We start from the raw sequence: 25,855 nt of genomic DNA on the forward strand, positions 1-25,855 counted from the left end.
TGGGGGGTGGGGGCGGGACTCAGCGTGTGTCCTGAGGGTTGAAGGCAGATGTAGCTTTTAGATCACACTGGTCAGTGGCATCTGATAGGAACTCTCCTGAGGGAGTGGAGAGGCATTGTTCAGATGACACTCAGGTGACTCTCTGCTTACTGTCCAGCCTTTCTTGATCTATCAGTGTCTCACCCTTGCTAACTTGGACTCATCCATGAATCTCAGTGTTTGGAGCTCAATGAATACTGGAAAGGAGTAAGTAACTCAGAAACTTACTTTTCCCCACTGCTTTCTTTAAAATTGTCTGTAGGTTCCTTATCTGGAAAAGAAAGTAAATTCTCTGCTTTGCTTTTAATTCCTTTTCTTTGTTAAAAAAATTTAAGTTTTATGGTTTTACCTTTGTTTTTCTTTTATGTAATTGTCAAGAGGTTAAGCTAGAGTTGTAATTCACTTGTTTGCTCAAGAGAAACTTGTGTATTCTAAGGGTTTTTCTGGGTACTGAGCATTAGCATTAAGGAAAGAAGTGAAAACGCCCAGCCAGTGTGTACCTTACATGTGCTGTACCTCAGGACTGCAAAATACTCCAGGAGACTTTTTTAGGTGGTGGCAGAGATTTGAGACAGGGTCTCACTTTGCAGTATTTGGCTGCTTCAAGCTCAGTCTTCTGCATTGTCTTCTGAGTTGCTGGGATTATAGGCACAAGCCTATAATCACCTGGCTGAGATTTTATTTATTTATTTATTTATTTATTTATTTATTATTTATTTATTTATTTTTCAAGACAGGGTTTCCCTGTGTAGTTTTGGAGCCTATCCTGACACTCGATCTGGAGTCCAGGCTGGCCTCGAACTCACAGAGATCCACCTGCCTCTGCCTCCCAAGTGCTGGGATTAAAGGCGTGTGCCACCGACGCCCGGCGAGATTTTATTTTTAATTAATATACTTTTAGAGCAGTTGAAGGTTTGGAGGATAACTGTAAAGTACAGAGCATTCCTGTAGTGCCTCCCCCACCCCACTTACCCCAGTGTTTGATTCCCTTGTCTTACTGTGGTTCATTGTTTATACTTCATGAACCAACATTGCTACATTATCCCTAAATAAAGTGTGTAGTCTATGTTAGGTTTCACTCTTGGTATTGGAAATTCTCTTGGTTTGAAAAATGTGCAATGACTACCGGAGACTCTAATGTTACCTATCCCACCTTCCTCCCTGTCTTTCTTCCTTCCTTCTTGACAACTACTGTATCTTGCTGTCTCAGTGTTTTTATTTTCTCAGAATTTCTCAGAGTATTCTCCTTCAGATGTGTGTATTAGTAAGCCTTTTCATATGGGCCCTTTTCACCCAGCAATGTATATTTTCCTCAGGGCATTTCTTTGTTACTTTTTTTTTGTGAATCTTTCTATGAAACAGCAATAATCTGACAGTTTGGACTGTGTCTTCATGAACCAATTCTCCCTGGGCTAGGTCACTGTAGACTTAGTGCTGGCTGCTGCTTGATTATCCCTAAGTTCCTTCATTGCAAGCCTGGAGCTTCTAGTTCAATACTTGTATGCCAATGGTAGGCCTGCTGCAGCAGGGTCCCTGAGACATACATTCTCATGGGCTTGAGGCATCAGATTTCTTTTTCAGATAGTTAATGGAAACTGTCTGTTGAAGACCCCCAAGGGGAGGGGGTCAGTGATCCTGAAGGAAGTGAGCCGGCTGGGAGCTTGGTTGACACAGCCCAGCCCTGCCTTAGGAGAGTTGACCCTGCCTGGTGGAGGCTGTTTATCCTGCCACTGGGCTGCTCTTGTTTTTTATCCAATCTCCACCTGAATAAACAGATCCTGAACGTCATCTGCAGCCAGGCTGAGAATCTGCCAAAATTCCCCAGGGAACGGGTGATTCACTAGCAGCAGGGAAGGAGAGAGTCAGTGAGCAAGAGATCTGCTTATGCCGATTCTCACTTCCTGCCCACTGGATCATCTGGGCTGGGCTGTCTTACAAGGCACCAGTGTCTTCAAGCAGGTTGTCAGTCTGTACAATGGGACAGATGGTTTTGTTTTTCACTTTAGGAAGATGGTTATAAACCAGGCAGGTGGGGCATCAATATTTCTGCTTGTCATGTTGACCTTTTCTCTAGGTTGGCCTGTCAAGGTTTTCTGTGCTCACCTGGTTTAAGTCTCTCCTGGGCCGCACATTCAGGATGCATATGGGCCTTTATCTTGACACTATTCTTGCCAATTTATACCTTACCCTCGCTGTCATCACTTTGTGCTTATTAGGGCCTCATCTAAGTAACAGCTAAACAAGATCATTAAATTGTGTGGCCTTGAGCTATATTCCTAATATATATATTTTTTACACTTAGAGATAGATATTATCATTCAGGAGCTAATGTTTAGTAGTTACTTCCACCATGTAGGTCCTAGGGATTGAATTTAGGTTGTTAGGCTTGACAGCTAGTATCTTAATCCACTGAGCCATCTCACTGGCCCTTGTAATACATTTTACTGAGAGATGCAGGCATGGGGAAGGTGGGCAAGGTGTGACTTCTGAATAAAAGGGCATGAAATGGGCACTCAGAACAAACCATTCCTCTTCATTTCAACCTTGGAGAGTTTAGTCTAAACAAAAGCTACCAGTGTCAGTGTGAGACAGGAGATGTGCACCCCTGATGACCAGCCCTTGCATGCCTACCAGAGAGCACACAGATCTGCACCAACAAGCATGTTCAGAAGACTCATGTTCATGGTTATGATTTTCACAATAGTCTCAGCTGGAAGCACCCCAGTGCTGCTTAAAACGTGGAATGAGAAAACAAATCTCTGTGTATTTCTTCAATAAAAATAACATGCTGAAGTTGAGATGGCATCCCAAGAGGGCAGATGGAGGCTCAAGCTTTAGGTGAGAGTAGTACCAGCCAGGGCTACATACCCAGACTCTGTAACACACACACACACACACACACACACACACACACACACACACACACACACACACACACACACACACACACACAAAGACATGCATGCAAGCACACTGCGACTAGAAAAGAACAGTCTGAATGGATCTCAAAATGTGAGTGAAAGTAGACAGATATAGAAGCGTTTATGTGGAATAATTTAGTGTACATAAAGCATTAAAATAGGCACAATTATTCATGGTTGGAAGAAATTTTAGGTTTGGTTTGAGAAGAATAACAGCTAAGAGATTGGGAAGTGGCAGTTTTCTGTCTTGATCTGAGTGATGCTCATGTGGGTTGTATGTATACCTTATATAAAAATACACTGACCTCTGCATGTATAATTTATGCATAAAAGTCTCAGTTTGGCTTTTATATTGTAAAAATGTTTACGAATATAAATAGCTGCTAGTATCATGTGACCTGCCCAGGGGCACCCTGTTTTGAACTCATCATCTGCATGATGGCTTTGGTGCAAATACCTCCCTAAGTAGCACGAGGGCCACTCAGTGCTGCACTGAGTTTTACCCTCAGTGCTGATGGGTCTCCAGTTGTCTCACATTGTGCCAGTTACATGTATGATGTGTTAAGTTACCCTGTAGTTTCCCACAGCACCTATGGATGGGTGGCTGCCTTCAGTTGTTCTGACCAGACTTTGAATGCCTGCTGTGTGTGAGCACTGAGCTGTTTGCTACCTGACAGTATCAGAATTCCAGAGCAAGGCTTCGGTGTGCAAAGTGCTCTAAGTAGTCAGAGCTGCCCTGGTGGAGGGTTTTATTAACTGTCTCCCAGGATCACTGTGGGGATGGTGGGCTGGAGGTGAGAGAGCCAGAGGTATGTTAGGTATGTTACAGTTTTTTCCTGGTCAGGTCTAGATTGTTTAAAACTGTTTTCTTTAGAGGTTCAAGCAAAGTGCTGTAATTTGGATTTTGCTAACTCGGTGGTTTAAAATTATGGAAGATTTTGTATTTCTTGTTAAGCATCCACAGTCAAGGAATGGACTAAAGGTCATCCATGATTGGATGTGAGGACTGGTGAGTTGGCTACCTTCAGTCTGCTTCAGAATAGCTGGGAGAATTATAGAGGAAAGCTGCAGGGTGGCTTTGTATTCTCTATGGCAGCCTCTTTGTCCTGTCTCTTTCCACTGGCTCCAAGATGTAACGTGGGTCATCTTTGAGGAACATACAAAGCTGGCAATTTAGGTTTCACTTTACTTTCTGAAGAGCTAGACAAGACATAGGCAGTAAAGAGTGCAATGGTGATGTCTAATAGTGACCTGGGCAGAGGAAGAAAGGAAGGGTGTCTCTGCAGAGGGATGTTTAGCCCAATCTTGCAGGTTGATAAACCAGATTGACACACAGTTTCAAAACTGTAGCAGACCTAGCTTTAGAGCCTCTCCTAAAACCAAAGCTGATTGCCCTGCTACCAAGGTGGCAAATAATATCGTGTGGCTACCAATGGTTTCTGTAAGTCAGGTTTTAGTGGAACAGAAGCATGCTGATTGTGTATTGTCTATGCTGCTTGAACACTATAGAAGTAGAATTTGAGTAGTGGTGACAAAGACCAGATGGCCCACGAAACTTAAGTTACTCACCACCTGGCCTATTATAGAATAAGTTTGCTGTTAAAGACAATAGGTGCATAATTTCAGGAACCAGAAATTTCCACTCAACCTAACATGTCCCTGTGCCTTTGATCCACTCACCCTTTCCTCCCGGCTGTGATCCGTGACATAAGATCTTTCCCACTACTAAGGGGATCTGGTGAGCCAGGCTTTCACAGGGTGTAGTGGAACAAACATTCATGATAAAAGTCTTAAGTGTTGGTTTCGCATGCCTCCGTCTGTTTTACTGTCTAATTTAACATTAGCTCTGAAAATGTAGCCAAGTGGCGAGAGCTTATCATGCCTACCCTCCTCCTTTGAAGACTGATATTATTTTTGAAGCCTTTAACAGGTGTTGCTTTAATAGACTTCTGCTGTATTAAGTTTTCCTTACCCCAGAGGGCAGCCCCGGGGGTAAACTGACACTAGTTGGAAGTAAGTGCCATGTGACTAGGCTGCCACCACCCGCTCCCCGAAATTCCTGGCTGCAGAATCATTGGCTTTGTGAGTGTTCCTTTGATGAGGCCATTGACATTATTCCTAGCACAGTGCTGTCCCCTGACTTGCACTGTCCTTGCCTTCTGTAAACTTAAGTGTGTCCTTTTGCAGCATCACCCACCCCATGAGGAGATGGATGTAGTCCTCTGACGGCAGCTGTGAGAAGGTGGTCTCTGGGGATCCACTCTTTCTCTCCATTGTGAGGCCTTTGCTTCCATCTGCCATGGTTGCCGAGGCTTGGTCCCACAGGCCCTGTACCACATGCTATTCGTGTAGAACCTTGTGCAGTTAGGGTGTAGGCTGGGCCACCTGGTGAAGGCTAGTTTACACAGACCCATCAGGGTTGATCAAGAAATAGAACTTGCTGGGAGAACCTCTTGAGTGGGCCAAGCCAAAACTCAAGTTCTTCTGGGTTTGCCTCTCAGCTCCTTTTGCATCTTAGCTGTGACCTCAGTCAATTAAGTTCCAGCAGAGCTCTGAGTTCATTGCTTTGAACCATCTAAGAAGAAATGGTAGTCATAGTTACCTGATCAGGTTGCTGTTTGGTTTCATTGTTTTGCCCAGGACTAACCGCGTAACATGCAGCAATTGATCAGCTATGGTTAAGAACTTAGAGATGAATGTGGACCTACTAGGGAAGTGAGCGCTGAGGTTAACAGTGATGGAAAATGACTTGTTTGAATATTCATTAAGAACAGAATGTTTCCTGACCTGGCCTCTGAGACTCTCAAACAAATAAAAAGAATAGAGAGTTTTGTGAAGCAGTATGCTGTCCTGAGTTGGGTTTTACAGGTCCTCTGCTTTCAGGAGGAGGTGGGATGGCTTTCCTGTGTGATCTGAATGCTGGCCATTTTTCTCTATACTTAAGGAAGGGTGGAGAGGTTCTAGAAGGGAGGGCCAGCCACCAATAAGAAATGGGTTTCGAGGTTTTTGGTTCTTATGGGTCAAGGATATGAGCTTGTTGTGGAAGTGAGAAGGGGATCTACCCCAGCTGGTTGGAGGTCAGTCTTGGATTTGCTTTGAAGTCTGGCTCCCAAAGACAGCTTGGTTGTTCCAGCAGCTGGGGACGGCATTCTGCAGCTGAAGCAGGCCTGGTTCCTAAGTGGAGCTGAGAGCTCTGACTCAGTCCTTTGTTCCTGAGAGGGGAGCCAGGCTTGCCTGTTTGCATTGAAATGTTGCAAAGGAATTGAAGGGAACCAGTCATCCATTCATTGTTCTCTCACTTTTTTTTTTTCAAAGCATTTCCTATGAACTAGATCCATAGCTTGCTTCTGAGGATACAGGGTGACTAATAAAACAAGGACTCGATTTTTATGAGCAACTGCTGGTAAATGTCAGGCCATATCAGCCCTTAGTTATAGGAACTTCATATTTTACTTTACAAATGGGACTCTTTAAGATTAACACCTAATGGCACCACTGGGTTGTGGACTTGGGTAACATCAGGCATGTTTCAGAGCAAGGGTGCCCCTTCTAGTGTGGAGGTGTCAGGATTCATACACATGGATTGTCAAGGAGGGTGCAGAGTACTGCAGAATCAAAACTTCAACAGCCATGCTCTGAACTTGGGTGTGGGTTCAGGAAGGGTTACTTGGGGCCCAGATTGTAGCTGACAGCAGAGATGAAGCTCCAGAGAGAATATGTTGTGTGTTCTCAGCAGCTGGGCTGCTTTGGACATGATACAGGTGTTGGCATCTGGGCAGGACTGTCACAAGATCTGTGCCATGGCAAACTCCTTCCTGCTCCTGTTGATTGTGCCTGAAGCTCTTTGCTTGGGCAGTTTCTGCTGCAAGAGTGCCGATGAATCCTATTTGTGTGCTCACCCTTAGACCCTTTGAAAATGTAGCTGCATTCACTATTGGTGACCTTACTGAGCACCTGTCCTGCAACTTATACCCTTCTAGTGCCTAGAGGGAGTTGGGAGTCGAGGCGTGTCTTTCTTCATGGCACCATGCCACAGTGGGAAAGATGGTGAACTAGATAAGCAAGCACCCAGTTTACCAGATAACAATTAGAGCATAGAGAAGGGTAGGGCAGGTGATGTGGGTACGTAGTAGACAGAATAACCAGGAAAGGCCTGACCAGGAGGTGACCCTTGAATAAAGACAGGGAGTAAGGGATGAGACAAGTGGGTCTCTGGAGAAGCAGCATCCAGGCAATAGGAGCAAGAAGTACAGGGTCCTGTGGCCTGCCCAGTGTGAGGAAAGACATGGGGCAGAGCATGTGAAGTGGAGGAGTAGGTTAGGCAGGCCTGTGACAGATAACTGTGCCTTGGAGACCGTAAGTGATAGACTACAGTCATTTGTTTTCAGCAAGGTCTCATGAAGCAAGAATTACTTTGTTTTGTTTTAAAATTGTGATAAAATATATATTAAAAAATATTCAGCAGTTAATCTAGTAGTTTTTGTTATTGTTGTACAACCCCTCTTGAGCCATTTTCTATCTTGCAATACTAAAACTCCATGGCCATTACCAACCAGTCTTCATTGTCTGCTTTTTAAAAAGCTCCTGACTTTGCAACCATATTTGTATTTTATTTTTTAGTGGCTGTGTGCCCTCCCTCCTTTTTTTTTTTTTTTTTTTCAGTTCTCATCATGTAGCCCAGGGTACCTAGAAGTCTCTAGAAATTGCTGTACAGTTGAGCCTGGCCTCAAACTAGTAGTTCTCAGGGTTAGGGTTAGGGTTTAGGGTCAGGGTCAGAGCCAGGGTCAGCTCTTAGATCCTTGTGCCCATGTAATGCTCAGCATCCTGCAAACACCTGTAACTCCAGCTCTGAGAGATGCAGTGCTCCCTTCAGGTCTGTTCGCATGCACAGGCTTGCATACCTCCACCACATATGTACATGTGCATACACACAAATAAATCATTTTTAAAATTTACAATTGTTAGTGCTAAGAATGCCATTTTGTGTATCTTGTATGAAATGGTAGAAGTAAATTTAGGTCCATGCACAAATTGTTAGAAATTCTATCTTAATTTAAACCAAAATTCACTAAACAATTTTTGTGCGTGTATGAAACTGAAGTCAGCAACTGAAACAATTAAAAAATGTAGCATTTGAATATTATTCAGAGATATGCTAATTTGATACATGCTCAGTAGTGACAGGAAAATTTAAGTCTTTGTTTTTTAGAATTGAATGATTATGTTTCTATAAGAACAGAAAACTTGCATAGTGGTGGGCATTAAATGTTTGTGTACTGCGTGTATAAAATAGATACATAAATGAGGCATTTACTGACAATAAGTCATACATTATTTTGGAGCACTTCTTAGGAATATCTGTTAACAGTACAGTAAAACACTGGAGTTGTAATTGACAGTTGTTTTGAATGTGAGCTGTTGGGTTTCTGTGCATGTGAACACGCACAGCACAGGCACTGTAATGTTCAGAACCTAGGCTGCAGTGAAGCTGTGTGATACACCATGGGCAAGCACCGTTAGAGACATCATGGCTTCGTTGCACCTTCAGTTTTGAATCAATGTTTTGTCGTTGTGCATTCAGAAATCTATTACCAAACTTTTACACCCTCCATAATTCAGTTATGTGATCCCGTGTGAGGTGATACACATAGTTTAGGCAGCTGCAGTTTACATCACATTCTCCTCATCTATTCACCTGCCACTGGACATTTGGGTTGCCTCATCTTTTGAATATTCTGAATAACACTTCTGTGGACACACGAAAGTATCCTCTTGAGAGCTGCCTTCTGTTCGGGGGTTGTTAAAAGGTAGTGGTCCTGTGCTAATTTTTAGATGGTCATACTGTTTCCTAAAGCACCCTTCACTTCCCCACTGCTTGCCATAGTCTGTCTCCACATTCTCATGCACATGTGTTCTTCTGCTAGTAGCTATCCTAATTTTGACTTATGTCCCTTGAAAATACTGATTCCTGTTGGCCATTTGTGTGTCCTTTTTGGAGAATGTTTATTTAAGTCCTCTGCTGATTGAAAACATTAGTTCTCTTTTCTTTGTGTGTAGGTGTGTGCGTTTGTTGACTGTATTCCATGTCTCAGAGTGGCTGTAGAGGCCAGAAATGGTATTAGATCCCGTTGGAGCTTCTATTACAGGCTGTTGTGAGAGCAACCTGACATAGGTGCTGAGAACTGAACTCAGGTTCTCTGGAAGAGGTCTGAGTCCCTTCTGCCCCCTTTGCTGATATTTTAATCAGCATGTTTTGTGTAGAATCTTAGTGGTTCTTTATAGATACCCAAACCCTGAATGTAAAACAGTGCAGTTTTTGCATGTACCTGTGTATAGTACTTGAAGTTAACTCTGATTTACGTTTAATAGCCAAGACAGTGCAAGTACTTTGTAAGTCATTGTCTTACTGTTGTTTTGGGGATGATGAAAGGAAAGTTTGCACATGCTCAGTGCAGGTCTGATTTTTTCCCCCTGAGTATCTTGTGTGAATGCATTTGCTTAAATCTGCAGGCGTAGGACCAGCAGAATCTGCAAGTTGGCCCTATTCTGAGTTCCCAAGCTTGGTTTGCAGGTGTCTTCCCCTGCTCCACTAGTTACCCAATTGTCTTGTTAGGCTACTGGGCTGGGAACTGACTGCAGGTGGCTCACCTGCTTCTCTTGGTGTGGTGCCTGGCTCCTGAGGCTCCTCTTCTAATTCTCTAGTTCCTGTTTCTGGTGGCAACCCCACTCACTTGGCTTCCTGGTTTGGTTCGCCCAACAGGCCTGCTCCTAAGTCTGACCCAGCTCCTTATCTCCCCACTTGGCTCTTCCTGTCTCAGTCCTCCTCTCAGGCCTTTCCTGGCAACTTCTTCCTGACTCCTCTTTCCCAGAGTTCATGCCTCACTCCCACAATGTCTGCATCTCCATGGCTGCCTTCTCTGCTCAGTGGGGAACTTTTCCTACTGTGTGAAAATGTCTTGTCTTCTTCACAGTGGCATTTATCCAGAATGGGGGCCTAGAATGTGGTTCAGTGGATAAATATACTGCCAAGAAAGAAGAAAAAAGTGTAAGACAAAAGACAAAGACAGAGGAGACAGAGAGGAGGTCTGGGGGAGAGGAGAGAGGCTAGACTGTGTCCCAGGGCTTGCTTGTGTCAGGCCTCAGAGTGCCAGATTCTTTGTGTGAAGCCCGTCCTTTCTCTGCCCAGGTCCTCTGTTCCTGGCTCCCTGGTACTGTATTCAGAGTTCCCGGATGAGGCCCAGTGCTGTGGCCTTTATTTCTTGTTCTTTTTCTTCCCATACTTTACATAATAAAGCTTCTATTTTCCTTTTGGAATCAGAAAACTGAAGAGACTGCCTTTATTAAAGACATTAATGAAGAACTCAGGAAGTAGCTTGGGGAGGGGCCTAGAGAGGTAAAGTTTGACTCTCCCTCAGCACAGTTGTGCAAATGCATTTTGAGTTTCAGGGCCTGGGAGACTTGTGAAGAGAACAAAGGAGCCTGGGAGTCCCAGAGCTTCTGGGAAAGAGGTCCTTGTTTATGCCTGTTGGAACTGATTTGGTCAAGTGTTTGTTTAAAGGAGATGCCACTTGGTAAGCAACACCAGGCTCTTTTGGGTTTTGTTCCAGAAGGCTTTTGATTGGTTGGAGAGCTGCCCCTGTTTACTCATAGCTGGCGGAGTGTGTGGCTGGGATCTGCAGTCCTAGCACTACCTACCACCCAACGAACTTCACTGTGACCCCTTCAGGCAGAGTCAAGCCCACATCAATGTCCAGCCCTCACCCCCTTGCTGGCTGTTGCTTCTCTCCAGATGAGTTGTTAATGCTGCTTGGTTAGGTTTTGGGTTTTGTAGAAAGAGGATTAAAGGTGCAAGTAAGTCAGAGCAGGAAGTTAAGCACCACAGTGCCCTCCAGGTGCTTTAGTGTGGTTTCAGGGAGCAGGCTGTGGCTTCATCCTTCAGGTGAGACAACCAAGGCCCAAAGTCACCAGTGGCAGAGATTCAGGGATTTGGTTGCAGCTGGGCCCAGCAATGAGCTCCTGCTCATTTTAGAGTCAGGTTGGTCATCATCATTTTTGTACTCTCCACATTCCCATTTGTTTTCATGCCTGGCATACAGTACATGTCAGAAGACTGTAACTTGTATTATGATGTATTCAGATGGATTAAACTGAGCTCTTTAAGGGGTGGGTGGCTGGAGAGATGGCTCAGCAGTCAAGAGCACCGACTGCTCTTCCACAGGACCAGGGTTCAATTCCCAGAACCCTCATGGCAGCTCACAACTGTAACCACAGTTCCAGGAAACTTAACACCCTCACAGACATACATGGAGGCAAAACACTAATACTTATAAAGTAAAAATAAATAAATTTTTTAAAAAACAACACAATTGAGCTCTGGACTCTGGTGCTTGCAGTCTTTAGTCACAATGCAAGACCAAGGACCAGAGATCAGAGATGGGGTTGGATTGGGGCAGCTTGGTGCATTTTTCATATCATCTGTCACTGGACACTGGGCATGTCACCACCCTATGTTCTTCTCTTGGGTGGAACAGCTGAGGCACAATATTTGGACAGAGAGTCTATTCTGCACAGAAAAGCCTATATATATAACACTGAGCCAGCAGATGATAATGGAATAGAAAGAGAAACAGATCACATATTTAATGCCACTGAATTGTAATTTTAGGTAAAGGTAAAATCACAAACCAAACAGTGGGAAAGGTAAGAGTTTGTTGCTTCATCCTCTGCTCTATTTCAGGCAACACAACAAGATCCTCAGTGTGGATGGGCGCCAGCTGAAGTCGTACCTGTCCTTAGAAGTGCTGGATCTGAGTTTGAACAACATCACGGAAATCCGAAGCTCCTGTTTCCCGAATGGCCTGCGTGTAAAGGAGCTGTAAGTGTCTCTCCCATCCATGTACCATGTACCTCAGCTTCCAGGCCTTGTAATGACTGCCCTGGGTCAGTCCTAGACACATAAGGGGTACTTGCTTCACTCCTCCTTGGCTTGGCTAAGTCCATGAGGTTGTATTGACCTTTGGCAGGCCAAGAGTGAGGTCTACTCATGATCCCTTGGGCACCCACTTTAGACCATTTCCAAACCCTGTACTCTATGGTGTCACAGGTGGGAGACAGCCCTCAGGTAGGAGCCCAGGAATCAGGCCCAGTCTCTTTGCTTACAAGTCTAGTTTTGCTCTCATGCTCGGAGCTGTCTCCCAGAGAAACTTGGAGGGAGTATTTGGGTGATGAGTGTGTGCACATCACAGGGAGATAGATTGAAAGGGCATGTCTTGTAGCATCAGGGACCATCTGAATAACCATGCTGTGGCTTGCTCCTTTGGAGAGGGCAGCTACCCAACTTTGTAGTTTTAGATGTCTATTAAAAAAAAAACAAAAACAAAAAACTCCCCAAACAAACAAACAAACAAACAAACAAAAAACATGTCTCAGTATCTGCCTCACACTGAGTGCATGGTAGACAGGAATGAAGAAGTTAAACCTATGTAATGCACTTGCTGCAGGTAGGAAAATACTGCTTGCTGGAGGAATCTGAAGACCAAAGCTAAAGAAACAGTTCCTAGTTATGAATGCATTCCATCCCACCTTGCTGCTGCTTCTGAGTTATTCTGCAGCTCATTTGCAAGGCTGCTTTAGGGCTCACTGTGACCCATCTTCTCAGGAAAGGTGCCACTTGGCACATTTTTTCCAAGTCATTCTGAGACTGCAGGGGGAGGAGTGATTGCTTTCAGTGGTTCATCAAGGCACAAGAATTGGGAAGAAGAGACCTTGACTTCCATAAAGCTCTGGGAGGGGGCTTTCAAAAGGTGTCCAGCTACCACCTAAGTGGCACAAAGAAGCCACCAAGTGCTACCCTGGGTTGCATTGTCCTTTTCCTGCACAGATACAGAGGGCACTTTCTACTTGGCAGCTGTTGACTGCTATGTCTTCATCACACCGATTGCTCTTTAATCTGGAGTGCTAAGAACAAACAGTCCAGCCCCATTTGCAGAGTCCTCATGTGCCCTGCTCTGGGCTGCTGCCTGATGGCGGGAACAGAAGTGCTTCACTCCCTTTTGGCACACAACCCATTGTGGTTGAAAATTCTCTCTTGTCTGTTGCATTTTCACTTAGGCTTTTGTCTGGGGAAGGCAGGAAGAGAAGTGTGGAGTGGCCTCTCGGGAGAAGACTGTATCTGTGGCTCTGTCTTGTCTTTTTACTACTTGATGGAATTTGTTCTGTGAGCTGCTTGCATCTGAGTTGTATACTGTTGTGTATTTTGAGAAAGAGTCTCCTGCTGTGTGGTTGGAGGAGGCTCCCTTGACATGCATGAATGTAGCCCTGTGAAGATGTATCTCTCGTTTTTTTCTGAAGAACTCACAGAGGTTTCTAAGTACTTCTTGAAAGTGTTGCACATTTTCATTATGTAAACCATACAGTCAGACCCACCTCAGGATTAAATAAAGGCCGTTTCTTCAAAGTGTAAAACCCACTGACCTTGCCTCCCAATTGACTTTTTGCTTCTAGGGCTTTTCTGTCCAGTCTAAACTAGTTAGTTGGTGGTGAAGGGATCCCACAGGTTCTTGTGAGGCAGGCCTCATGCTGTCAGCTGCTGTGGGTGAAGGTTAGTGTTGTTCCCACCAGCAAAAGCACAGTGTGCTGTGTGCCAAAACAAGGCCTGCCTCAGTGTCTTCTAGTCATCAGACAGTTTGCTACCAGCATCCCCAGGTTCGCTGTCTTCAAGTTGAGATGGGCTTGGAAGCCTTGAGATGATAAACAACTCAGTGGAGCTCTGTCCCTCTGGGTGTGCCTTAGCATGTTTCCTAGCAGACCCAGCTGGGTCTGGTGCTGTAAGGAGTGAAGAAGGGCTCCTACTGCCACTACATTTTCTCTCCTGAATCATTCCAGCAACTTGGCAAGCAACCGCATCAGCAGCCTGGAGTCTGGAGCATTTGATGGTCTGTCACGGTCGCTGCTGACTCTTCGTCTGAGCAAAAACAGGATCACCCAGCTTCCTGTGAAAGCATTCAAGCTACCCAGGCTGACACAACTGTGAGTACAGAAACCTGCACTTTAATTAAGGTTAGCCAAACTTTATGGGGGCCAAATTTCCCCAAGGACCCTGTACCAATCGCCACCCCTTCCTCACCCCCCTTGGTAAAGCTCTGCATAAACTATCATTTATGACCCTACAGCAACACCTAATAAAAGCAAATTAGGAGCTGGGTCTGGTGTCAGCAGGCTGCCTCAGATGGCCTAGGAAAAGACTCACATGTGCATGCTTGTCTCCCTGACACTGCGCCTCTGAATGCAGTCCCTGACTCCTGCTGTGATGGCGCTCCCTCTCTGAACTCCTGAGCCTCCTGCCTCAACCTCCCAAGTGCTGGGATTACAGGCATGCACCCTACTCCCACCTCAGTTTCCATCTTATCTCAGCGGTTTTAGTGAGGTTTAAGGTACTGGGGCCTTCTGGGCATTGAACACAAAGGCATCTGTACCTTCCTGAATTGTTTGGTACAAAGCTCACCTGATCAGAGGCAGCCACCTCTTCATCCCTAAACTTTAGAAGGTTAACTGGTTTGTTTGTGTATAGAAGAATGGACTTGTGTGTCTTTCCAGATAATATAAATAGCAAAAGGTTGCTAGAAAACTTAGATTAGGGGGCTGGAGAGATGGCTCAGCAGTTAAGAGCACTAACTGCTCTTCCAGAGAACCCAGGTTCAATTCCCAGCACCCACATGGCAGCTCACAGCTGTCTGTAACTCCTGTTCCAGGGGATCTGATGCCTTGATATAGACATACCTGCAGGCAAAACACCAATGTACATAAAGTAAAAAATAATTAAACTATTAAAAAAAACTTATATTAGCATAAACTCTCCAGTCAGTGAAAGGTTTTTTCAGCTCTGTTTCTTTGTTTTTATGTGTCTTCCTTTTAGCAGAAGAGTATATTTCAGGAAAATAAGCTAAGACTCAAAATTTGGTCTAAACAGAATGAAGCAGTTGCAGGTCTGGCTGGCACAAGTGGAATGTGCCTGTCCTGCTTCTGTGCTACCTCCTTTCTCAGCCCCATGAGTGCTGGAGCTAGGCTTGGTCTTTTCAGTCTAACAAGCTGAAGATGCTGTGTGTGAAGCAGGGTCATGAGACACTGCAGAAGTATTTGGGGGAAAACCAAGGCTTCCTAATTAGTGCTGTGTTCTCCCACCTTCCCCAGAGTTGCTAATGGGATCCAGCTGACCTAGATTCCTCTTCTCTCTTGGTCAACTAAGGTTGTTCTATTGGGACTAGGGGCCAAGTGTGTATGTGTTTCCTCCCCCGCCCCCCACTTCTCAGTAAGCAGTCACTTCTCTCCATTGTATGGAGGTCTATCAGATGCCCCCAGTTTTGGAAGGTTTGCTATACTATTTGATACCTAGTGGTTAAGATTTTCTTGGATTGAAGCATCTGGTAGGAATTCCTATTGCTGAGCACCTCAGCTAAGGGAATATATCTCCTTAGTCATACGCAGGGCCTGCTGTAGAATCATGAGTGGTGACTGTTGTCAGGGAAGAAATGTGGTGCTTATCGGGGCCAACATGGAGCTAGCTCTGCAGTGTTCACTGTACTTCTCTTACTACATCATCCATGCTGTTGACAGTGGTGTGTTGGTATGTCAGCTGAGGGAACCTTTGGTTTCCCTATGAAGACTCCCCCAGAGTTTCCCCAGTGACTCAAAAACCTGTTTGAACTTCTGGGAATGGTGCAGGCGAGATGTGTACATGGGAGGGATGCTCTGACCTGATGGCTTCATCTCCATAGGGACCTGAATCGGAATCGGATTCGGCTGATTGAGGGTCTCACGTTCCAGGGGCTCGATAGCTTGGAGGTGCTGAAGCTTCAACGAAACAACATCAGCAAGCTGACAGATGGTGCCTTTTGGGGGCTGTCTAAGATGCATGTGCTGTAAGTGTAGGCATTTGTCCTGGGTTCTGGGAGGACATGGGCATGGGCTGAGTGTGGTGGCTAGCTGTGGACCCAAGCCACTGCTCTTTGGGCCTTTTTCTGCACAATGGACCAAACCTCAGGTTGTTTTCCCTGCAAGATAAGACAAGTTTTTAGTGGATGCGTGGTCAGCTAAGGAAGTGGAAGGAAGATGGACTGCACCAGTCTGCTGGGCCTACTCTCTACCCCCACTTCCTCCACGGACCTGAGGTTGCAGAGTGATTCCCTCCCCACATCCTCTCCACTCCCACATCTTACAGGAAGTCCCTTCCTTCCTCCTGCTGGGTCGATGGTCTTTCTTGATGTGCAGGTGGACCAAAATGTATAGTTCATCTTGGGAGATTTATTCCTGTCTTGTGAGCTAATCAAGACACTGAGTGCAGATGTGCAGCTTTTATCAGGGGAATTTCCAGCCAGATGTGTGCAGCAGCAGAGCTATCTGTTGCCAGAATAGTGAAAAAGAACAGCAGAGAAGCAGTTATTGATCTTCTGATTTTAAACCTCTACATTTGATTGAATCTGCACAGCCAGGCAGTCAAGGTGGTGTCACCCCTCCCCAAGTGTGTTTTCCACAAGGCCATCACTTTTTACCATCTCTGTCTTTGGTTCTCTGGTTCTTGGGTTTGCCAAGGGCTTCTTCCAGATGAACACAACTGTACCACTGTCTTTACCTGTGCCTGTCAATGGTTCAGCTGGCCATGTCCCATACTCCCTGCTTCCCATGCAAATTACATCACAGCCTATACTTCTGCTGTTATCTTTGTAGCTGGAACTGAGGCCAGAAGCCTGGGCCCACAGTCACCAGTGTGTTGCCCATTCTCTTCAGAAGCATCTCCCACTGCCCACCCCTTCCCGTACACGCCTGCTCTCTATGGCGCGCACAGGAAGAGCCTCCTGCTCCTCTTCTCGCTGTTTCACGCTTTCCACTGCCGATGAACTGGATGTCAGTTTCCTATGTTCATTTGGGAGTCTGAAATCTAAATGTCACTGGCTGAGATCAGAGTTGTCAGAAGAAAACTGATTACCTGCCAGTTGGTTTTTATGTTGAGTAAGTCTATGCAAATGAGGGGTGATGTGTTTCTTAGGATTCTTTCTCTCTCTCTCCCTCCCCCCCCCACCCCCCGAGATAGAGTTTCTCTGTATCAGTCCTGGCTGTTCTGGAACTCACTTTGTAGATCAGGTTGGCCTAGAACTCACAGAGATCCACCTGCCTCTGCTTCCCACTGCTTTGAGTAGTGAGAGAAAATCAGATGTACAAAAGCAAGTTCTGGTTGCTTAAACTTCTTCTCTGATACTGAATGTGGAACAAAATGTGCATACTTCTCTCTGTTCAGTTACCTTCTCTGTGCTAACAATTACTTTGATACAGACTGCCTCCTATTTGTTGTCTCTGTGATGAGGGAATGCCAGTCTCTTCATCCTGTGTGTGTGTGTCGTCTCTGCAGGCACCTGGAGTACAACAGCCTGGTGGAAGTAAACAGCGGCTCCCTCTATGGCCTCACAGGCCTGCACCAGCTGCACCTCAGCAACAACTCCATCTCTCGAATTCAGCGTGATGGCTGGAGCTTCTGTCAGAAGCTGCACGAGCTGTAAGCCTGGGGCAGTGGCCACTCAGAGTATCCAGGGAAGCCTCAAGACCTCAAGGAACCACTGGCCTGACTCACCCCACAGGGTCCAGATGAGAAGGAAGCCCAGAGGCAGGGCACCTGGTGATGTGTTCAGGAAGGAAGACCCACACAGGCAGCCAGTGGCCCCCAGGCCTTAGGCTTGGAGACAGCAATGAGGAGAGGACATGCCAGGGCACAGAAGCCTAGATGTTGTCATCACAGCGCTTTTGAGTTCATGTGTATTTCTTGAGTGAAAAAGTCACATTTGAATAGGACAGTGAAACCGAAAGATGGTGACATGCTGACCGTGGGAGGATTTGTTTAGTTTTGGGATCTCACCATCCTTTTCTCAGGACACTGGGTTCATTCTGCCCTGTTGTGTGTGTCCCAATGCCCAATGGTGGATGTGTGGAGATGAGGCATCCTTAAGGTCCTTTGGGAAGTTCCCAGACAGGTTCCCCAGGTTGTTCTCTTGCTCCCGAGAATGGTAACAACAGACTCCCCTGGAGGGGAGTGTGTGGCCTAGGCATCTCCTCAGAGAAGACAAACTATAGTGCCAGAGCCAAGGACTCAGCAGACATTGTGTGCCCCTTTGTCCCTGCCCCTGGTCGAGGAGTTCTTTCAGTTTAATAGATACCTTGTAGTTCAATAGTTTATATTTGAGAGGTTCAGAAAGTTTTTTTTTTTTTCTTTCTTTTTACCTTAGGCTTAGCTACAGGAAAAGATTGATCCACCAAAGCAAGTGATTTGTAGGAATGCCACACCTTACTCAGCCTCTCTGCTGTCTTTTGCTTCACCAGGCATACATAGACACTTGAGCCTGATGCTGACTCTCGTAGCCTGTGCTTTCCTCTGGTCGACTCTATTCTTGATAATATCATGCTCAGTGTATATGTCTCTCATACTCCACACTTACCTAGAGTTCATAGGTTAGCTAGCCCTTAATTTTTGTAAAAGGCCATAGTCCTGTCCCTTGCTTTGTATTCATTGCATTTAGATTCTGTGTTAGTGTTTATTCTTTGGGTTAGCTTCTTGCTACCTAGAGAAGCTGCTGTTGACCACTGCCTACGGTACTGAGTGGCTTTGACCAGCCCTCGGCATGTGGTTTTCTATTGGAGACTAGGAGTTTTGGAAAGGAAAAGGCCTTGTGTAGGTATTCAGTCTAGTCCCCAAGTAAGGACAGTCCTCTGGAACACACCAGAAAGTGTGTGAGCCTGGAGTTAGAACCACATGGAAAGGTAAACTCCTAGGCAGACCCTTGAGTTCCCTCTGCTTGCTTCTGCCTAGCAATATAATACTGTCTCTTGTGCCCTTTAGAGAAAAGGAAGGTTCACTCACTAGTCATAGTAATTTGTTCCATATTAGAAAACCTTAGCCAGATGTAGCATTACTTTCCAGTATGCTCTTACCCTTCCTTTTAAGCTAAATGCCTTAATTGCAGGTGAGGATGTAATTTTGGCCTCCTGCCAGATCTTTGCTATTGATAGACACCATGACTTATTTCTCCAAGAGAGACAGAATAGTGGTCACTGCCACCTTTAAATCCGCATTAATCTTCAATCAATTAATTTTGCTTCTTTTTGAACCAGTTAGTTCCAACTTAACTTTCCAACTGTAGGTAACTATTATGTCACATAACCAACCCTGTGCTGTGCAGTAGCGCCGGGGATTCCAGCACAGAGGCAAAGTGCATGGTCCCTGTTGAGCGGGGTGGCAGTCACAACCCTGCTAAGACAGGAGGTCCTGGTTTGACTGTTCCAGGCAGTGGCTCATGGTGCCCTCTGCTGGCAGGTGCAGAGAGTGTAGCTGTGGCTTCCTTGCTCCGTGAAGTACCCTTCCAGATTTCTGTTCACTGTGTCAGTCTCTGCCAAGAGGGGTCTTTCATTGCCTAAACCAAGACCAGCAATGGAGGGGCTTGGAGCCTTGAGATTTGGGTTGTATGACAGGTGTCTTCAGTGTATGTAAGCAGTAGTTCTCAGTAGTTCTGCATAATCATTTAGTTATCAGACTAGATGAATGTTGACTGATGGGTTTCTTACTGTGTGGCCACTTTTACTCAGGATTCCTGTAGACTTGCTTAAGTATCCCCTTTCTGGTGAGATTAGGCCAGTCATGGCATGATGCTCACGAGAAAAGAGAAGCGGGCATCCATATAGCTCAGTGGTGAAATTTGTCTTCCTCTTCTCTTCCTCAGGATTCTGTCCTTCAACAACCTCACGCGGCTGGATGAGGAGAGCCTGGCGGAGTTGAGCAGCCTCAGTATCCTGCGCCTTAGCCACAATGCCATCAGCCACATCGCTGAAGGCGCCTTCAAGGGACTCAAAAGTCTGCGGGTCTTGTAAGGATTTTGCTTGAGATTCCCTCTTTCTGGCATCTAGTCAGAATTGGACCCAAAGCTGGTGTGCTATGGGAACATGGACTCAAACTTCTATATTATTGACTAAAAAAAAAAAAAAAAACATTGAGAAGAAAAATCTTTTCTTTCCCAGGATGGTGCCTATAGAGGGATAAGGACTCTTTAAGTATTACAAGCTTACAAGCATTTGTAATTCTCAATATACTTAGCAGGTCAGGGTGTGTGGGTCTGGAAAAGCATGCCTACACAGGGTACCTGCAGCAGCATCCAACAGTCCTGTGCATCTCTTCTCCAGTCTTCTGGCTGTGACTTTTTATTTTTTTATTTTTTATTTCCTGGAGCTGAGGACCAAACCCAGGGCCCTGCACTTGCTAGGCAGGTGCTGTACTGCTGAGCTAAATCCCCAACCCTGGCTGTGACTTTTTATATATTTTTGTTTTTTGAACAGGGAGGGTGGTGCTTTTGTTCGTTTGCTTCTTAAGACAGGATCTTTGTAACCCAGGCTAGTTTCAAACTCTTATAACTGAGGCTAGCCTTGAGCTTGTATCTGTCTTTACCCCTAAAGGACTAGGATTACATGAGTGAGCCTGGCTGTAAATTTTGAGAATTTTTCTCATGTTGCTATAGATCAAACCCAGGGCCGTGTGAATGATAGGTGTTTTCTCTTTGCTGAGCCACATCCCCAGGCCTGACTTCTGTGTATTTCTTTTTTTTTCTTTTTGTTGTTGTTTCTTTTTTTTAAGATTTTATTTATTTATTATGTATACAACATTCTGCTTCCATGTATATCTGCACACCAGAAGAGGGAATCAGATCTCATAACGGATAGTTGTGAGCCACCATGTGGTTGCTGGGAATTGAACTCAGGACCTCTGGAAGAGCAATCAGTGCTCTTAACCTCTGAGCCATCTCTCCAGCCCCTTCTGTGTATTTCTTTCTCCAAGTCAGTTCCATGGTCACTTTCCTGCTACTTGAAGCTCTTCAGTGGATCTGGTATCCGAGAGAGAGAGAGAGAGAGAGAGAGAGAGAGAGAGAGAGAGAGAGAGAGAGGAGGGGGGAGGGAGAGAGGGAGGGAGGGAGGGAGGGAGGGAGGGAGGAGAGAGAGAGAGAGACAGAGAGAGAGACAGAAAGAGAGACAGAGAGAGAGACAGAGAGAGAGACAGAGAGAGAGATATGAAGTCTTAGGTCCTTGCTTGTGTCTCATTAGAGAGTGGTGTAACAAAGAGGAAGTGAGAATGCCATGTCCTTTAAAGTATCCAGTTGATACATCTAGAAGATGCTAAGGGTGCTTTTCTGGGACTTTTCATAGAACTACTCAGTTACAAACATTAGGCAGATTCCTTGCAGCCTTAAGCCCAAAACTCCCAGAAGGGCATGAGGTTCATAACAGACAGTGGGAGCATCTTCAGCAGCCTCCTTTTCCAGCATGGTCTCCACTAGGAGAGCACGCCTACCATGTGCCTAGAGGAAGGCCTCTGCACTTACACCTGGCAGAGTGGGCTTTAGTGTGAGTCACTGCTGGGGAGTATGAAAGCTAGTGCCAAGCTGTTGAAGCCAAGGTCAGTCTGTGAGTCCTTGAGAGGCCTGAACAGAAAGACCAGAAACATTCAGGCTGAACTGGCCAGAAAGAGAGGGAGACTTTGGCAGGCAAGGCCTGGAGCAGGGAGACAGGCACACAAAGCCACAGCCTGGGCCCCTGCTGTACTCAGTCTAAAGATGACAGGGTGGGACTCGCTGAAGGGGAGGTCCCTTATGGCAGGCAGCACATTTTCTTAGCTTCATGCTGTGAAGTCAAGGTCATAGCAAGCATTCTGCACTTGCATCCCAGTCCACTCCCAACTGGCAGTGACTTCCCAGCTTCTTCTCTGAGCCAAGAGCTGCATCCCTTTTCTGTTCTTGGCTATATCTGCAAGGATTCTGGAAAGGGATGTGCAGAGACCATGGCCCTGTGAAGATCTGCAAAGAAAAAATGTGAGAGTAGGGGTCTGTCTGGCTGACAGGTGTGGTGTGTTGCTGGGCACTGTGACCTGGTCTTAGAGGCTGAGGGAGGAAGTGGTAGTACTAACCTTATCCAGGCAGCCTGGGACCGAGGAGTTGGCCTTATTTTTCCTGTCCTGGCAAGTGGGTCACAAGACTGACTCAGCATCCAGATGTCTGCTCTGGCTCAGAGTCTAGTGCTGCATAGGCCTCACGAGGAGCAGGGTGCCGGTCCCAGACTTACAGGCCAGCCTGAAGGAACATCAGGGCAGGCCTAGTTCATTGCCATCCCTTTCTTCCCTATGCCTTCCAATATCCTGGTTGAGCCCAGAGAGAGGACTGTGGTTAATAGAAGAGTAGGCAGGAACTATTAGGAATGGTTGAGCCAGAAGTCTGCTTTGTGGAGGTGGGGTGCAAACCTGGCTTCTGCTGGTGCTGTGTCTACTGTTTTCCTCCCTGGAGCCAGCCAGAGTATTTGATGGGTGTGCTAGCTTTTCTGGAAGCAGAAGCAAGGTCACACTGCACAGTATGCAAAAGGACTTTGTCTGGCCACACTTATCATGGCAGTACATAATGCTGGGCCCTCTGGTGTGCACCTAGATGCTTTAGGCCTCCTGGTGAAAACCTGGGTGCGGGGTTGGTCTCCCTACAGAGTGAAGAATGAAGCCACAGCTCAAGAGGGAGGGTGAACTTGTCTTCTGTCTTCTCAGGGACCTGGACCATAATGAGATCTCAGGGACAATTGAAGATACCAGTGGTGCCTTCATGGGGCTCGACAACCTCAGCAAACTGTAAGTATTTCTGAGTGTACAATTTTGTAAGCTCTGGGATTCAGGGGATGCAGCTCCCCTGGGCCTCTCTGTTCTGGGCCCACAGAGGACAGCAAGAATCCTTCTGCTCTGTGCAGAGAAGAAGCTGAGGACCAGTTGAGGGCTCCAGAGCCACTGTCAGTCTTGGTGCTGTCGTGTGTGGGGCTCCTTAGGGCTGCTGGTCTTGGTGCTGTTCACAGCCCATCTGAAAACACCTAAATGTTTTGTCTTCTATACAGAAGTGTGTTGTTGCCTTCCTCAGTTTCTAGAAAATGTGTGAAAGCTCTTTGACTAACTTGATAGTTTTGAGGCACTTGTCAGTATTTTTGTTGTTAGTTATAATCTCAAGTAGAAGCAGCCATTACCAAGAGCACTAGTAAGAATTCAATCTGGGGAGTTTTTGCCCTGCCCTAGAACTTGCCAGTTGCTGTGGTAGGCATGTGTCTGTGAGGTGCTGATGATCTCGTGAGGATGGGCTTCATTATGCAACCTTGGAGCTCAGGAGAGACAAGAGAAGGGACTGAGCCCAAGGCCTGGCAGGTGGCAGGTTCTGTTTTGTACACTTGAATATGGAACTGGTATACTCATTCCCTTGCCCAAGTTTCAGAATGGCTCTGTCTCCTGCAGCCAGCTTGTGAGGGAGGGGGCATTTCTGGACCTCATAGGAGAAGTGCTTAATTAGAACTTCTAGTGACTTCTGTAGAAGCAGCAGGACAGTGCTGCCCCACCCCCACACCCCCTCCAGTTCCACCTCTGGCTTTGCTTGGCAGGGAAGAGGTTGTTCTATGTAGGGTACACATGAAGGGAACTATGTGGAGTGTACACAAGTGGGACCTTGGGCCTCCTGCCTGGATGGGCACTCCACATTAGTAGGAAGGCTTGTCCAATCATGGCTTCTTCCAAGAATAAGAGTACAAGGCCTACCATGACATGTTGTGGTGTCATGTAGTATCCCCCCCCCACACACACACACACATACACCATGGTACCTTCGTGGTTGCTTTAGCCAGCACTGAAATGGCCTTTGGGAGCCTTTGGCTGGGCTGGCCAGATGTGTAAGAGGGTTTAAAGAGTGACATTTGAGGTCACTGTCTGATCTGAGTCCTTACTGGGGAGGTCAGACTAGCCATCCCTTCCAGCCCAGGGAGCCATCAACATCTGCTTGCTTGAGAGCCTCACCCCACAACACCCCCAGATGTCTGCTGAGAGGTCAGGGCCTATTTCAGCCTATATCAGCAGAGTGATTGGCACTGTGTAATTGAGAATTTGCTTTATTGCTGTTGTCAACATTAGAAATAACAGCTGCCCTCACTGTAAAAGAGGTCAATGTGACTAATATTTAATGGATGAAATAAGGCACAGCTTTTTCCTAGATCTAGTTTATGGGAGATTTCACTAAACAGCTCAGTTTGTTTTTACTAGGACCTGGAGCACATGGTGCCCTGGCTTGTGGGGATCTGAGTAAGTGCAGGAATTGGCAGTCTCGCAGACTCACTTGGGGTTCAGGCCCCATGAGCTGTTAATTGTTGATAGTTTTGTGGCTAAGGATCCAGAGTGAACATAGCCACTGAGTTTCTGGGCATTTGGTTTATTTAATGTAATAAGTCCAGATTGTGAGTTGTGGAAGTGCTTTCAGGATGAGATTGTTTTCACGTCCACACAGATTGCCCACGAGAGAAGAAAAAGGTACAGAGGTCATTGCCTGTTTGCCCTTCAGCCTACAAAGGCTCAAACAGTAAGCTTTGTCTAAAGGCTGAACTGACTCTGGAGCCCCTGAGGCAGGAATATGTCTCTAATGAAGCCTTGTGGTGTGGTTTGGTGATGCCCTTGGGAGCAGGTGGATCTTGGCACCTCTGTCTGTGTTTCTTCCACTGTTTGAGTCTGTTCTGGCATGTAAGCCAGTGGTCCTGTAGGCCATCCCTGTTTCTGCCCCATACTATTCCTTCTGAGCCCAAAGCTCAGGGCCATGTGGTGGGTGATGCATGGGTGGGCGATGCATGGGTGGGCCATGGTGCAACTTGGGTTTTCCAGGCATCACATCACCTTCCATAAGTTTCCAGCGGCAGGCTGTACTCCCTTGTGGCCTCAGTCTTACATAGGTGGAGGATGGCCAGCTTCTAGTCCAGATCATATCCCTCCCTGGTTCTTGCTGGGATCTTCAAGAAATACCTCTCTCTTGGGAAGAGTTGAGTCATCCTAGCTTTGTTCAGGGGCTTGCTTCTCTGTCCAGTTATACACTGCTGCCTGGCCTTGCAGGTTTTGGCATTTCCCAAGCATCAGCCTGCTTAATATGCCTGTTAGAAAATCCTGGAAGACATTAACATTGAAGGGGCAGAGCATCACTTTTGGTTGTCCTGAGAGATGCCTCTCTGATATCAGAGTCCTCAATAGCATAGGAAGGAACTTTGCATTTAATTGTCCAGTGGACTCTATGGTCTCCCTTAGGTGGGAGCTCTGAGCTCCATACCCAGTGAGAGGAACACTCTGTGTATATTAACTGAATAGTAACTTTCAAGGCCAGGATTAGAGCTGCAAAAAGCCCTGTTCTGTGCTCAAAAGCCCAAGAGTACAGACTTTACCTGGAAAGTTGACTGACACCCCTAACTACTGCATATAAATTCTGGGCTCTTGCTCAAGAAGCTAGAGTACAGGCCCTCTTCTCCAGGCGCTAAGGGCAAGGATAAAGCACATGACAGCTGCATCCTGGTCACTGTAGTACATGACAGATGGAAAGAGCTATGGGGCCATCTGGATGGCTGCCCATCTTCCTGTTCTCTTCTGGTTGCTTGGGACCCTTTATGCCCACAATGCAGTGCATGCAGATTTTAGTACCAGTTTACACTGCCTTCTGACGTCTCTCACTAAAACAGTAACCAGCCTGTTTTTCCTTAACTAACTTCCTACCCCCTTGGGTGGTCCTAGGACAGACAGCATGGCCTGGCCATGGTGATTTTCATTTGACACTACAAGGGGTCTCTTGGGACTGAGTGGAACATGCAATTTCAGTCTGTCATCAGCATGAAATTGTAGTAATGCTAGAGGTATTTCATTTCAGAGTGGGAATGGCCTGCGTACTGTAGCCACGTAATCCCTGCACAGGTCAGCATTGCGCCTGCCTCTCTCAGACACTTGTCAGGTAGCACTGCCCTAATGGTGTGTTTTATTTTTCCTAATGCTCCTTGGTCCTGCC

At 46.2% G+C, this 25,855-nt stretch overlaps 1 protein-coding gene across 3 annotated transcripts in view; it reads left to right on the plus strand.

The window, feature by feature from the left end:
- The window catches only part of Lrig1 (leucine rich repeats and immunoglobulin like domains 1), a 102,232-nt gene that overhangs the window by 60,555 nt on the left and 15,822 nt on the right, over window positions 1–25,855 (plus strand). For 2 of the 3 annotated variants that reach the window (XM_027428925.2, XM_027428927.2), the window contains 6 exons: window positions 11,698–11,835; window positions 13,845–13,988; window positions 15,734–15,877; window positions 17,362–17,505; window positions 19,718–19,861; window positions 22,567–22,647. In XM_027428925.2, coding sequence (XP_027284726.1) covers window positions 11,698–11,835; window positions 13,845–13,988; window positions 15,734–15,877; window positions 17,362–17,505; window positions 19,718–19,861; window positions 22,567–22,647 — 795 coding nt within the window. Of the gene's footprint in view, window positions 1–123; window positions 247–11,697; window positions 11,836–13,844; window positions 13,989–15,733; window positions 15,878–17,361; window positions 17,506–19,717; window positions 19,862–22,566; window positions 22,648–25,855 lie in introns of those variants that run through there. The other variant, XM_027428928.2, reaches the window with a different exon arrangement.

Source organism: Cricetulus griseus, chromosome 8 (assembly GCF_003668045.3).
Source record: "Cricetulus griseus strain 17A/GY chromosome 8, alternate assembly CriGri-PICRH-1.0, whole genome shotgun sequence".
NCBI lineage: Eukaryota > Metazoa > Chordata > Mammalia > Rodentia > Cricetidae > Cricetulus > Cricetulus griseus.